Raw genomic sequence first — 12,756 nt, 5'->3', positions numbered from 1 at the left:
GATTAACAGACAACAAGCTCTCGGTAGACTGAGACCGGTTCCATCCTTATTAAGTCCTAATAAGGACAAAACCGGTCTCAGTCTACCGAGAGCTTGTGGTCTGATGATCGAATTGGCATGATCAACCCTTTGTTAAACTTTACAAGCAAGGTCTATATTTCACAAACTATTTTTAGCTTCTGTTAAACTACTAAGGTAGTCTTATCAGTAAACTTGTAGTTTATAAACTATTCATAAAACTCTACTTTAAATATGTTAAACTACCTTTTAAGGGTTATATAGTCGTGAAATAAAATTTAAAATGTTAAGCTAATATAAAATAAGTTTTGTATATAATGTACTAAGTTAAACCAATTACAAACAGATGTTAACAATTTTTTGAAACTTTATTCTGTTGTAAACAAGTTTTAACTACACTCTATAAAACAGAGATACATTATTAATAAGAAAAACTTAACATTAAGTTCCAACAACAGCAAAAAAAGAAATAACCGCGTAATATACCGTGCAAGTTTCACAGTTACTTCTGCACTTACTAAAAAGTTTGTTCTTGTTTATCAAAAATTTAATTTTTGATATATTTTAAATTTAGTTTTAAATGATTTTATACAAAAAAGCGAAAGTAAAAGACCATGTAAAATTTACATACGGAAATTCTTAAACATACACTAGATTTTTTTAACTTTTTCATAAAAAAAGTAGAGCTATCAAACACACAATATAGTTATAAAGCAACCAGTTTAAACTTCTTATCAAAAACTTTAACAAAATGAATAACTATTAATTTTTTTTTTTGGTTAGAACCATCTATCTTTTAGGCTAATAGGTTTTGATCACCATATATGAAGAAACCAATATATGAAAGTTCTTCTTCCCCCTCTGCGGTTTGTAAATCGTTTTCTGTTATCTGAAAGTAATAAAAATAAAGTAATTCCTTGATAAATTTTATAGCTAAAGCAAATGAGGTGAAAACTATTGAAGACATCCGATAAACTAAAACACAAATAGCATAAGAAATTATATAGTTAAAAATTGTCAGAAAAAAAAACTTTAATGTGTTTTAAGAAGTGGTAACAACTTGTAGCTCAGAAATACAACTTTTAACAACTACATGTTTGAGTGGAGAATTTGTTTTTAAAACATACGTAGTTTAAAAAATCCATAGTTTTTGTGGATAAACTTTATATTCATTACATATATGTTCAATTATTTCAAAATAAAAAGTTTAGAATTTAATTATTAGAAATAAAAAAAAGATTTAAGTACAAAGTTATAGATTTCTATTTACTAATAAAAACACCTTTAAAATACTAATAATATCATTAATTTTGCTTAAGTAATTTAACAACAGATAATACAAATATTATTTCGAATAAACATCTACATTAAACCTTTTTGATTGAAAATTAAAAAAAAACATTTATTTTTTAATAGAAATATTAAAACAATGTCTAAAGTCCACTATTATTTGTTTAATTTACGTTTTGTTTTTATAAAAACATGTAAGAATACAATATTATACATAAGACTAAAAAAACTCACTTTCAATTTGTTGTTTTGCAAATTTTCAAACTTCTTTTTAACTCTTTGTGAATTACTTGTAACATTCTGTGTGGTATTTTAGAACTTTTTACTCTAATTATACTAACAAGTTTTAGCTTTTGAAACATTATTTGCAAGTGTTACGCTTTTAAAGTTCTTTCTACTCACTTAAAGTTGAATATTATTACCGTAACAAGTGCAGTTTATTATCACAATGGTAATTAAATGATTAATTAAAGCTTTCCAGCATATTCTATTTACGATTGCATATTTTGGAAACTGAGCAACTAACATTTTCAACATTTCGTTTAGACCTGCAAAGTCCCAAACAGTTCTTTATGTATTCAAACCATGATTCTTTTTTCTCGGGATTCTGTGAAGAACATAGAGTATACAGTAAATTACTCTTTTTTTTACAGCCTAGTTCTCAAAATTATTTCTAAAAAAACAAATAACTAAATAAGTTGATAATATAATAACTAAATAACTTCAATGTGAAAATTTTTAATCAAACGATGTTATAAGAACTTACTTACAAAGACATGATGTGTTATATTTATTGATGTTATTAGTTCGAAGTAGCAAAACTATAGAACAAAAACAAATAACCTCCTTTGTAGTAATTTTAGATTTAAAATCTTCGGTCTTTTTACCTTTTTGAATTTTAGCAGGTTTTTTTGGTAACTTATTATCTGGTGTTTTCTACAAGTATATTTTTATAAGCTATAACATTTTTCTATCATGACTAACTTTTCATTAAAAATTAAGTAAATTCGTAAATCAGATTTATTTATCTTATTATTATTAATTTATAAGTTGCATAAAATTAATAAAGGAGTAAAAGTTTGACTGTGAAAAAATATAAATGAAAGTAAGTTTAATGTATATGTTTTGACATAAATAAAATTTTAACCTTACATAAACCAAAGCACCCTTGAATCCATCCCAGCCAGCCTTGTTTCTTTTCATGTTTGCTCTAAAAAATTATAACAACCATAGATGAGCATTTTATTTTAGATTCCTTACAAAATAAAATCCCAAAAAAAAAAATGGTAAAAATACATTATAAGTAAGGCAAGAAGTTAGCATCTAGTTTTTAAGTTGAAGTTTATCTGATAAACTTAATGTTAAAAAATAATAGTAAAGTGCACAAATATTCCAAAAAAACTTATTTATAAGTAAAAATACTCAGTTTTTATTTATTTTTATTTAGTGTTAGTTGAAAATTTTATATCCTTTCCAAACTTTTGTTTTAGAAGGAAATTTAGAATTAGTTTTTGGTTTTTGTGAAGTTATAGTATGAATATAATCTTTTAACTTATTTTAAACGTTTTTTGCGTTTTACCTGAAGTGCTTTCGGTAATACTTTATCAATTTTAACTTCTTCCTTGCTACAATATCCTAGCACTTTGCACTCGACACTACCTTTCACTGTGTTCCAAAACGTGCTGTAAGTCACTCCTGATTCAGGAGTGAGAGGCTAAAGGTTTTAAAACTAGTTTATTTTTTCACAAACATTAAATTAAATTTAAGTAATAATAATCAACATTTTACTTTAATAAAATAAATTTATTGTTAACTATGTTGATGTGAGTGAGGTCGTAGTTTTGTAAATACTATCAATGTTTAGTTTAGTATGCTAACGTAGTTTAGTTTTTAAAGCATGTAACAAAATAATGAACTAAAAACCTTTTGATAATAACGTTAAAACTGATAAAAAAAAGTAGAATAGTTTGAAATACTTTTATAAACATAATTAACACAGTTATAAAAAAATTACTTTGGTAAATAGCTAGTTGAGGTTATTGTAGTTCTAGCTTATAAGTTTCAAACTTGGCTTATTTAAAACTTGCACGGTTAAAATTTATGCATTTCAATTTCTCTTTTTTTATTACCACGATTTTAATTGTGATAAACTTTAATTTGGGTAGGTGTCATACTTCGGTGTTCATTTTTTACAATAAAACTTAGATTAATAGATCCTAATCTTTAAATCTTAAGACTAATCTGTTATCCCTCGGTTTAATCTATGCTTCTAAAACCTTTATACCTCAACTCACAAGTTAAATAATAATAACTATTAACTTGTTTATTCAACACGTGGAACTTTGTGAACTCTTACCATTTACATTTAATTAAAAGTCCAATAACTTGCATTTAACTGTACAATACTTTAAACTCAATACTTTAATTCTAATCCATATGTCTTGAACGCCTAACTTTAACACATTAACTTCTACTTATATGATCGTAGCTTAATCTATGTATAAAATGGAGAGTTAAAAACGTGTCAGATAGAAATAATACGTTGTTTATATTTTTAAAATTCAATTTGTGAAAGTCGGGGTTGTGTAAACTTTTTTGGGTGAGTTTAAAATAGTTAAGTTTGAAAAAGCATTGTTTAAAATGAGCAAGTTAAAAATTAAAGGCTCAAGTCTTTAGAGCTTTCTTTTTGCATAAAGTACTTGACTTATGCAACGATATTTTTTGAAGTACTGTTAACAATTACATCACTAAAATTGCTAGAATTAATAAAATTACAAACTAAAACTAACTTTTGTTATCAGGTAGTAGCTTGTTGGTTTTTCTGGTTTCTTTGCATAAAATCTAAAAATTTTTAACCCTAATCTGAATACAAACCTTATTTCAATCTATTAATTTTGATATTTTAATGTTAGCAATGGCTGCAAACTTAATAATTTTAAAAGATGCGAGAGATAACAATATTTTAGTAATAAAGTTTAGCTTTAAGGATTTCTAAAAGATATAAAGTTAGATTTTTAATTACCTTTTTTAATTGAAGTGCTAAAAACAAAAAAAAAAGCTTATTGGAAAAATTTTAATCTATAGTTGTCAAAAAATTTCAAAGTCTGTTATTTCTTATAAAAAACTAATAATACATAATAGGTTGAAAAATTTGCTTTATTGACCCCATAGAGTTACATTTTTTTCCTTGACAACTATCACACAAATGATTAAGAAACTCGTCCTTTCCCGGACACTTCTTGCCGATGTACGCTTTGTCAGTTGTTATGGAAACCGTGTACAACGCTGTTGCCATGGAATGCGAACATATTAAATCAGCTGCAAATGAAGACTAAATTAATAATTAATCATGCAATAAACACAATAAAGTTCTATCGTTTTAAAAATTTTACAGTTGTTTGAAAAAATGTTTTTCTTGAAAGTAAGTTTGTAAAAATTACTTGTGAGCACGGATAGAATAAATTCGTTAAAGCTTTTTTTATGAAAAAAGATTGAGTTTGAAATAATAAAAATAGTGAGCATGTTTTAAAAGTATAACAGAAAGAGGTATCGGCTTAAATCTAATCTACTTAGATACAATAAATTTTCCAAGCAACTTTATCAAGATAAGTTTTCTAGTCTACAGCGATTTTCTCAACTTAAAATAGGCATTAGGAAGCAAGAAAAAATTTAAAAGAATTTATTTAGGAAAATAAGTTCAACTATTGCGAAAAAAACAAAAGTTAGTGTGGAAAAACATAAATAAAATAACAGTCAATTTTTAATTTTTCCCATAATAAATATCAATTAAAAGGAAATAATTAAAAAATGATGTAAAAAAAAAATTTAACAACATTCAACGGCAAGGCTCATTTTTTAAAGAGCAAAGACTATGTGGAACAAATTACCACAGGATGTAGTATCGTGTGAGAAGGTGGAACATTTTCGCTTAAAACTAAAAAGATTTAATTTAAGTCGTAAAAATATCAGTAAATTTCAGTAACTTTTACAAAAAATACAAGAAAACAAGTAAAATAAAGATTTGTATATTATATATCTCATCTAAATTAGATAACGATTTCTTAATTCTTCTTTTTGTAATATTAATTAGTTTTATTTCCCTACGCCTCCCCCTGACAAAATATTAATTTAGTTTTATTAATTTTGTAAGTCTTAAGTAATCGCCTTTTATATCAATCCAACAAGTTTAAACTTCTTAATAAGTTTTTTATAATTTTAAATACGTTTGATGTTTTGTTTATGTTTATTTTTTGTTAAATATAAATGTTTTTATTTTCATTTTTTTCATTGTGTGTCCTGTTAAAGTGGCTCAGGTGTTGATGCCTGAGTCCAACATTGCACAATAAACAATATAATAATAATAAACAATTTTATATGGTTACAAATTTAAATTACAAATTTACACCTTATTTGTTTACTGTACTTCTATATGTTTATATTATTGTATCAGTATCAAACTTTGGCGCACCATCCAAGTCATACTTGTTTCAATATTTATTTTTTGAATAAAATATCACAGTAGTTGCACAAGAAAACTGACCACTATAACACTCAGGCTGACCACCTCCGCCGTTGGGGTAAAAGTCAGCATGGCCCAACGCTTTACTGATCCCAAGTGAGTATTTGTAGGTTGATGTGTAAGCGCAAGTGTGAATTATATCCACAAACATCGCATCTTTTCTGTTCAGTCTAAAATCAGTTTTGACTTCATTGAAACCAGGATTCGCTGGGTCTAAACCTGATTGTTGTTTTAAGTGTATATAAACAGTTATAGCTGGTTAGGTGTGAATATAGATGTTTTTTTGTAGCTTTTAAATTTCTGATCATTCACAAAAACATAAAATCTCTTATTAAACTCACTAACTTTTTTTTTTAACGTTCAACACCGAAAGCAAACAAGTTTTTATAATAGCGTAAAGTATAAGTGAACATATAATCAAAAATTAATAAAAGTATTTAGTAAAAACTAATTGTTTATATTTATTTTAAGGTTTTGAAAATTTTAGTACTAAACTCCTCGTACAAATTTGAACAAAAAAAAACAAGTGTATTATTTATGGGACGGGTCGAATATGAACAAAGACATTTTTGCACGAAGTGTCATTTTTGCGTGAGAGTTAAAAAACATATTAAAAAAAAAAAGAAAGTTGAAGATAAATTAATAAAATAACAGAAAAACAGAAAAAGGTTATCGTCCGAGGTAAGGATTAGGGGTAACAGTGATATAAAAAAAAAACAAATATAAATTAATGTAACAAAAAAAAACAAGACAAAAATAAAGAACTAATTAAAAAAAAATTTAAAAACATTATTCAAAAAGTACTGACCGAGAGTAAGGGTTAGGGGTAACACTTATAGTAAAAATAAAAAAAATAAAATAAAAATATAAGTAAAGTAAAAATTGTTTAAAAAAAATTCAATTTGTGCAAAAATATCTCGTGCAAAAATGTCCATTCGTGTAAAAGTGACCCTACGTGCAAAAATGTCTTCGTGCAAAACAGACTCTTTGAACAAAAGTGTCCCGTAATGCATATTAGACACCTACCCATTAGTTATAGTAATTACATACATATAAATATCTAGCTTTGTACAGTATTAGTCAAAGAATAATGTATATATTTTTCTATAATAATTATATAAACGTATTATTTAGTTTAAGGCAATATCTGTTTTTTTCCTAATTTTCAAACAATCTTATTAGATAAACTGTTTTTTTAAATAACCTCGAACAAACTAATAGTTAAATGTCATACGTAAATATATGCATTTAAAATATAAAATACAGAATTTCAAAATATAACATTATATAAAAAAAAAAATTAGACAGTATTTCAATACGTAATAATCAAAGTTTTTATCATATCTGCAAACCACAAAATCCTCTTGAGTTTAAATCAGTACAAGCGAGATTAAAAAAAGGTAGATAATAAATCGTGAATTCAAAAGTTTTTAGACAAAACTATAACTTGAAATCATCTAAACAAAAGAATATATTTTATCAAACCGTTATGTATAATATATTTATCCTAGATTTAACAAAATTACTGTATACATATTGGTACCACTGGCATAGATCATTAAATGGACAAACACTTTTAGTACTTTTTTTAAAGATTAAAAAAAGATTCATAGCGTAATGTAATGTAAATTATTCTAGTTCAACAAGTTATAAACAAGTTTAAATGCATAAGTAAATGCTCACAGTAGTTATTCTGTCTTTAATTTACGTTATTCATAATAATTTTAAACCTGTGATTCTTGCTAATCCTGTCAACTTTTTACCAGCAAACCCGCATACATGGGCACCCAAACTGTGTCCAATCAGATGTACGCGTTTCCTTGATGTCTTCTTGAATATCTGTTACATAGAAAAAACATAAGTTATAATAAAATAAAATTTCAACGGTTTAAATTACTCATGGTAAATTTTTGTTTTATATTTTAAAGTATTTAAAAAAATTTAAATTCAAACTTTTAAAACATGTATAAAAGAAAATATATAACAAAACTGTTTGTTTTTTCTATTTCTTAGTATATGCATTTCTCTTTATTTGTGATTGGTAATACTTAAAAAACAATTAAGTTTTCAATCAAAAAGAATGCTTACTAGTAAATAACTACACTTACAAACTTAAACGTTTTTAAACATTAGTTTAGTATGCATTATTTTCTCTTAGAGTTGTGTTTGTTTTTATGAAAATTTAAGCTTAAAAGTTATATCTCAACTAGCTTCGAGTTTTGTGATAAGGAATGAAATTTGAGCTCCAACAAGCCGGGTATTGCAAGCAGAAACTTCGTAGTTACCGTCGGCACCTAGCTCCCAGTCGACTAGAACCACATTGAAGTCTCCTGACTCTAACAACTTGTCTTTCAGCTCCTAATAAAAGTATTTGAATTAGTTTTCTTTTATATCAAATAAAATAAAAAGTATTGTTTACAAAAAAAATATATTAGATATAATAACTATGGTAAAACACGATAACTTAAATAAAAAGAGGGATACAAGCTTTTATTTTTTCAATTTAAATTTTGAATTTTGTGTTCATCGACTAAAAATATACTTAAAAATATTATAAATAGTACTACTTTCATCAATTAATACTATTTGAGTGCATGAAGCTTACCTTGACCCACAAATTTCTACTGCTCGATAAATATCCGTGTACTATGAAGTAAGTTTCAGAATCATCTACTATGCTTGAACTTAGAATTGTATCAATTGAATTGTCTAATACTTCACCATTTTCAGTAGTGTACCTATTTCATTTATGCTGCTAGAAACACTCCTATACAACGTAAAATTATTTGAAAATACCGGTAAAACTTTTCAAACTTGTTACGACACGAGCGTTAACTTGGCTTGAATCACTTTTTTTGTAATTTTATTTTTTAACCAAACTTTAAAGCCAGTTATTTTCAATTTTTTTAATGCTAACTTAGAACTTTTTTTTTAATTCTAAAGAACGTTCTTTTGCTTAGCTTTTCACAATAATTTTCATCGAATTGGGGTTTTAGTTTTGTACTGGGGCCCCTTTAAAAGTTTAATGTTTTTTAGCATTTTTTACTTTGCAACGATTTTATCCAAAATTAATTATTTTTTCAAATTTCTTTATTATTAACATACTTAATAAATTGAGTTTTAAGACGTTATTAGTTTTTTTTTTCAAAATTTTTTTATTTATAACATATGATTAAATAATTTTTTCAGAAAAGTTCTAAATATGCACGGTTTTGGTTCTTTTTTTACATGGGTTTATAGCAAAATTAAATTATATTTTAAGCAATTTTTATTTTTTACATACTTATATATTTAAGTTTTATAACGTTATCAAATATTTTGCAAGCTTATTATTATTTTTCAAATATATAACCCATACAAGTTTTAACTGAATTTTTTGTTTACGTAATTTAAGGAATTTCTTGATCAAATACTTAGAGTTTAGGTAAAACTTGTATGGGTCATATATTTGAAAAATAATAATAAGTTGGGAAAAATATAACAACGTTATATAACTTGATTATATAAGTCTGTTAATAATAAAAATTATTTAAAAAATAATTTACTTTTGCTGTAAAACCATGTAAAAAAAGAACCAAAACCGTGCAAATTTGGAATTTTTCTGAAAAATTTTTTTAAGCATATGTTATAAAAAAAAAATTTTTGAAAAAAAAAAACTAATAACGTCTTAAAACTTAATTTAATAAGTATGTTAATAATAAAAAAATTGAAAAAATAATTAATTTTGGATAAAATCGTTGCAAAGTAAAAAATGCTAAAAAACATTAAATTTTTATAGGGGCCCCAGTACAAAACTAAAACTCCAATTCGATGAAAATTATTGTGAAAAGCTAAGTAAAAGAACGTTCTTTAGAATTAAAAAAAGTCTAAGTTAGCATTAAAGAAATTGAAAATAATTGGTTTTAAAGTTTGATTAAAAAATAAAATTACAAAAAAGCCATTCAAGCCAAGTTAACGCTTGTGAAAAAAGTCTGCCGCGGAATGATTATTTAAATGAATTGTAGTGTTCAATAAAAAAGTACTATTTTAAGCCAAAAATATGGTACTTAAGGCAAAAATAAAGCACTAACAAAGACTGATCATAATTAAAACCCTTAATGTAAATGCAGTAATTATTGTTAAAAGTTATGTTTTTAGCTGAAAAGTGCATCGCGGGTCTCAGGTTTTTACTTTGTGAGCCGCATTTAGCTCGCTGGCCACAATTTTTCGACCCCTGTTATAATTACAAACCAATTTTAATTAAAAGTATATCAAACAAAAAAATAAATCTTTGAGGATTGTCTGTTGCACAATTCTATTTTTAACTAGAGCTACTATTTTAATATTGCTTTGAAAAAATAGTTGTAGGGCTAAAAGTAGTTTGTTTACTATAACAAAAAGCTAAATACTAGCGACTATTTCAAAATACTTATGTAAACCTGTTATGTAGTATGAAGGTAGTGTCTATCTCTTCAGGTGATTCTGGAAGTGGATAGTACGTACTTCCTATATATTTTATTGGGCTGATATTTGAAAAACATCCATAGTTTTCATAGCAAACTTCTGTTTATAATTTTTACTTTTATAAAAACTTTTTCATGGCTTTTAACTCAAACCAATAACATACCACAAAACAGTTGGACTTTTTGTACTTAAAACCATAAAATATTTCTAGCGTAAAGTGTTGTTAATTTTATAAACTTACTTTAAACTAGAAAAAACACGCTAATAAACTTTAAAAATCTTATAAAACAGCATAGTGTTGAACAACACTTTTTGTTAAGTATTCTAAAATAGTTTACATTTGTAGTCTATTGTTTTACAGGGTTCATTGATTAAGTACAGTATAATCTCAATCAACAAAGAAAAAAATCGAAAATACTTTAGAATAACTTAAACTAATAAGTTTGTTAAGATACTAGTCGAGAAGATATTAGAAAAAAAAAATACAAAAGAAAATTCAATAAGTAAAAAAAAAAACATAACTAGTTTATTTTAAAAACTAACTATAATCTCAATTAATTAAATTTCACTAACTTTTAGCTAAAGTGTTTTGATGTCGAAAGGTTATCCAAAAAAAGAGAAACAACAACAATTCATTCATTTTATGCAATTATAACAAAAAGCATCTAAAAATTTAGTTGAAGCTATGATGTTTATAAATATTCAAACATTTTCAATCAAGACAATACATTAGTTTTGTCAGTTGTTAAAAAAATTGCCACTAAGCTATAAACAAAAGTCTGCATGTAAGCAATTGCTGACGCATGAAAAACTTTGAATAAGATCTTTTTGTAAAAGTGTACATTTTAATTTAGTTTTAGAAAGAAAAACAAAAACATGATTTAAAGTATCATTATCTCAAGCTAACAACTAAAGTTTATTAAAATTTTTTAATCAAATGAGTTCGCTTGCAATATAAATGTTATTTTTAAAGCCATTAAAACCGTATACTTGTTACGGTTTGTGCTGAAGAGTAAAAAAAATATTTGAAGCTTAACAAATAGAAAAAAACTTTTTTTCCAGTTAACAAACTTTTACTTTTAACGGTAATAATACAATTAAGATTTTGATATATCCGACATACTAAATCAATCAAAATATCTACGTGCAACAAGTATTTGCTATTAATATAAAACTTAATAATGTTATTTTGTTCTATATAAGTTTATGATAAAAATATGCTAAGCTAAAAACAGACCCTTTAATAAATGCTTATAGGCCACTCAAGCACTTATATAAAAGAAACTGCTAGTCAAAGTAATTTTAACTAAGCTTGAGTAAAAGCACTCTTAAGTCAACACTGTTACAAACTGTTTCAACATGTTTTTACTTTTATTTTATACTATATAAAAAAACAAACAAAGTAAAAAATACTCCTTTATACCATATAACATTTTTGATAAATTCGTTTTTAGTCTATGATAACATCTTTATCTACTTTTTATGTTCAATTCTTTAAATGTTGTTGCTTTTATCTCGTTTTGCAGTTAATTAATTTAAAGTTAAAGCATAAAAGCTTCTTCAAATTTATTAAAAAAAATTGTAGAAATACTTTTTGATACTTATACAATTGAAATTGACCTTCAAACTTAAGTTATATGCCAAAAACTTTTCAGAAAAAAATCTCCTTTGTTAAGCTTTAACTTAAGTATCATCCTAAAACTTTTCTCTTGTATGTCAAAGACACTTAAACTAAGGTTAGTTTGTTTAAAATCTATGGAACCACTTTCTATACCGATTTTTGAAGCAAATTATTAATTAATTGCAATTGATATTTTCAGATGTTAATGCTTTTAATAATTTAAGCTATAGCAGTAGGAAAATACAAAACACTACTATTTTAATAACCTTTGTATTGTCACTAATTTTAAAATACCCGTTTTTAACTTTCAGCTTAAAAAACAAAATTCCTACTTTGTTTTTTTTATCGCATGTTTAGTTTTTTCTAGTACCTAATTTACAACTAAGAATATTTTGAATAAATAATACAAACACTGCTTTTGTTTTGTAGTGTAGAAACACTAGTACCAATTGACTTTAAATAAATATAAATATAAAAAAAAGTTTCAAACAGTTCACAAACAGAGATATAGCTTATAATACAATTATCTACGTTGCAAAATAGTTTGCTATAAAACATTTTAATAAAGCAATACTTTGAGACTTAAAATACTAGCAAGTTTTAAAACAATCTTTAATCTTTTTTTTGCAAACAAAAATTTTAGATGATGTATCATTTTTTTTTTCTCTAAATGATTTTTCTGAATCTTTTATTGAAACAAAACTACAAGAAAGTATTAATCACTTTTTAACTTAAAGCAATTATTTGCATCTGCTTATTTAGTAATATTGCAATTATAATTTCACTTCCGAATTTTACCACGTTATTAGAACGAATTGCAAAACGTTAACAAAACTAGCTTTTATTAACTTATACAGTTGGATTT

At 25.1% G+C, this 12,756-nt stretch overlaps 1 protein-coding gene across 1 annotated transcript; it reads right to left on the bottom strand.

Moving 5' to 3' along the window:
• Nucleotides 1–390: 390 nt before the first annotated feature.
• Nucleotides 391–10,937, bottom strand: LOC145831505 (pancreatic lipase-related protein 2-like). Its single transcript, XM_082938782.1, has 14 exons — nt 10,844–10,937; nt 10,246–10,369; nt 8,433–8,565; nt 8,039–8,185; nt 7,558–7,666; nt 5,849–6,046; nt 4,473–4,626; nt 4,098–4,149; nt 2,888–3,022; nt 2,456–2,518; nt 2,152–2,244; nt 1,835–1,915; nt 1,543–1,608; nt 391–907 (listed from the first exon to the last, which is right to left on the bottom strand). Exons 1-14 carry the CDS (start codon nt 10,908–10,910, stop codon nt 815–817), a joined length of 1,515 nt encoding a protein of 504 aa, XP_082794908.1. The 5' UTR covers nt 10,911–10,937; the 3' UTR covers nt 391–814.
• Nucleotides 10,938–12,756: the final 1,819 nt, after the last annotated feature.

This window comes from Thalia democratica, chromosome 3 (genome assembly GCF_965202585.1).
Source record: "Thalia democratica chromosome 3, ktThaDemo2.hap1.1, whole genome shotgun sequence".
NCBI classification, from domain to species: domain Eukaryota; kingdom Metazoa; phylum Chordata; class Thaliacea; order Salpida; family Salpidae; genus Thalia; species Thalia democratica.
The sequence above is the reverse complement of the archived record's forward strand: the minus strand, read 5'-3'. Positions and strand labels throughout refer to the sequence as shown.

What these genes read in the sequence shown, in the direction of transcription:
- LOC145831505 (XM_082938782.1), bottom strand. Translation starts at nt 10,910, where the DNA reads ATGAATGAATTGTTGTTGTTTCTCTTTTTTTGGATAACCTTTCGACAT. An exon ending in GGTGCTTTGGTTTATGTAAG is followed by an intron (nt 2,245 to 2,455) that starts GTTAAAATTTTA and finishes ATATACTTGTAG; the next exon opens with AAAACACCAGATAATAAGTT. An exon ending in CTAAACGAAATGTTGAAAAT is followed by an intron (nt 1,609 to 1,834) that starts GTTAGTTGCTCA and finishes AATACCACACAG; the next exon opens with AATGTTACAAGTAATTCACA.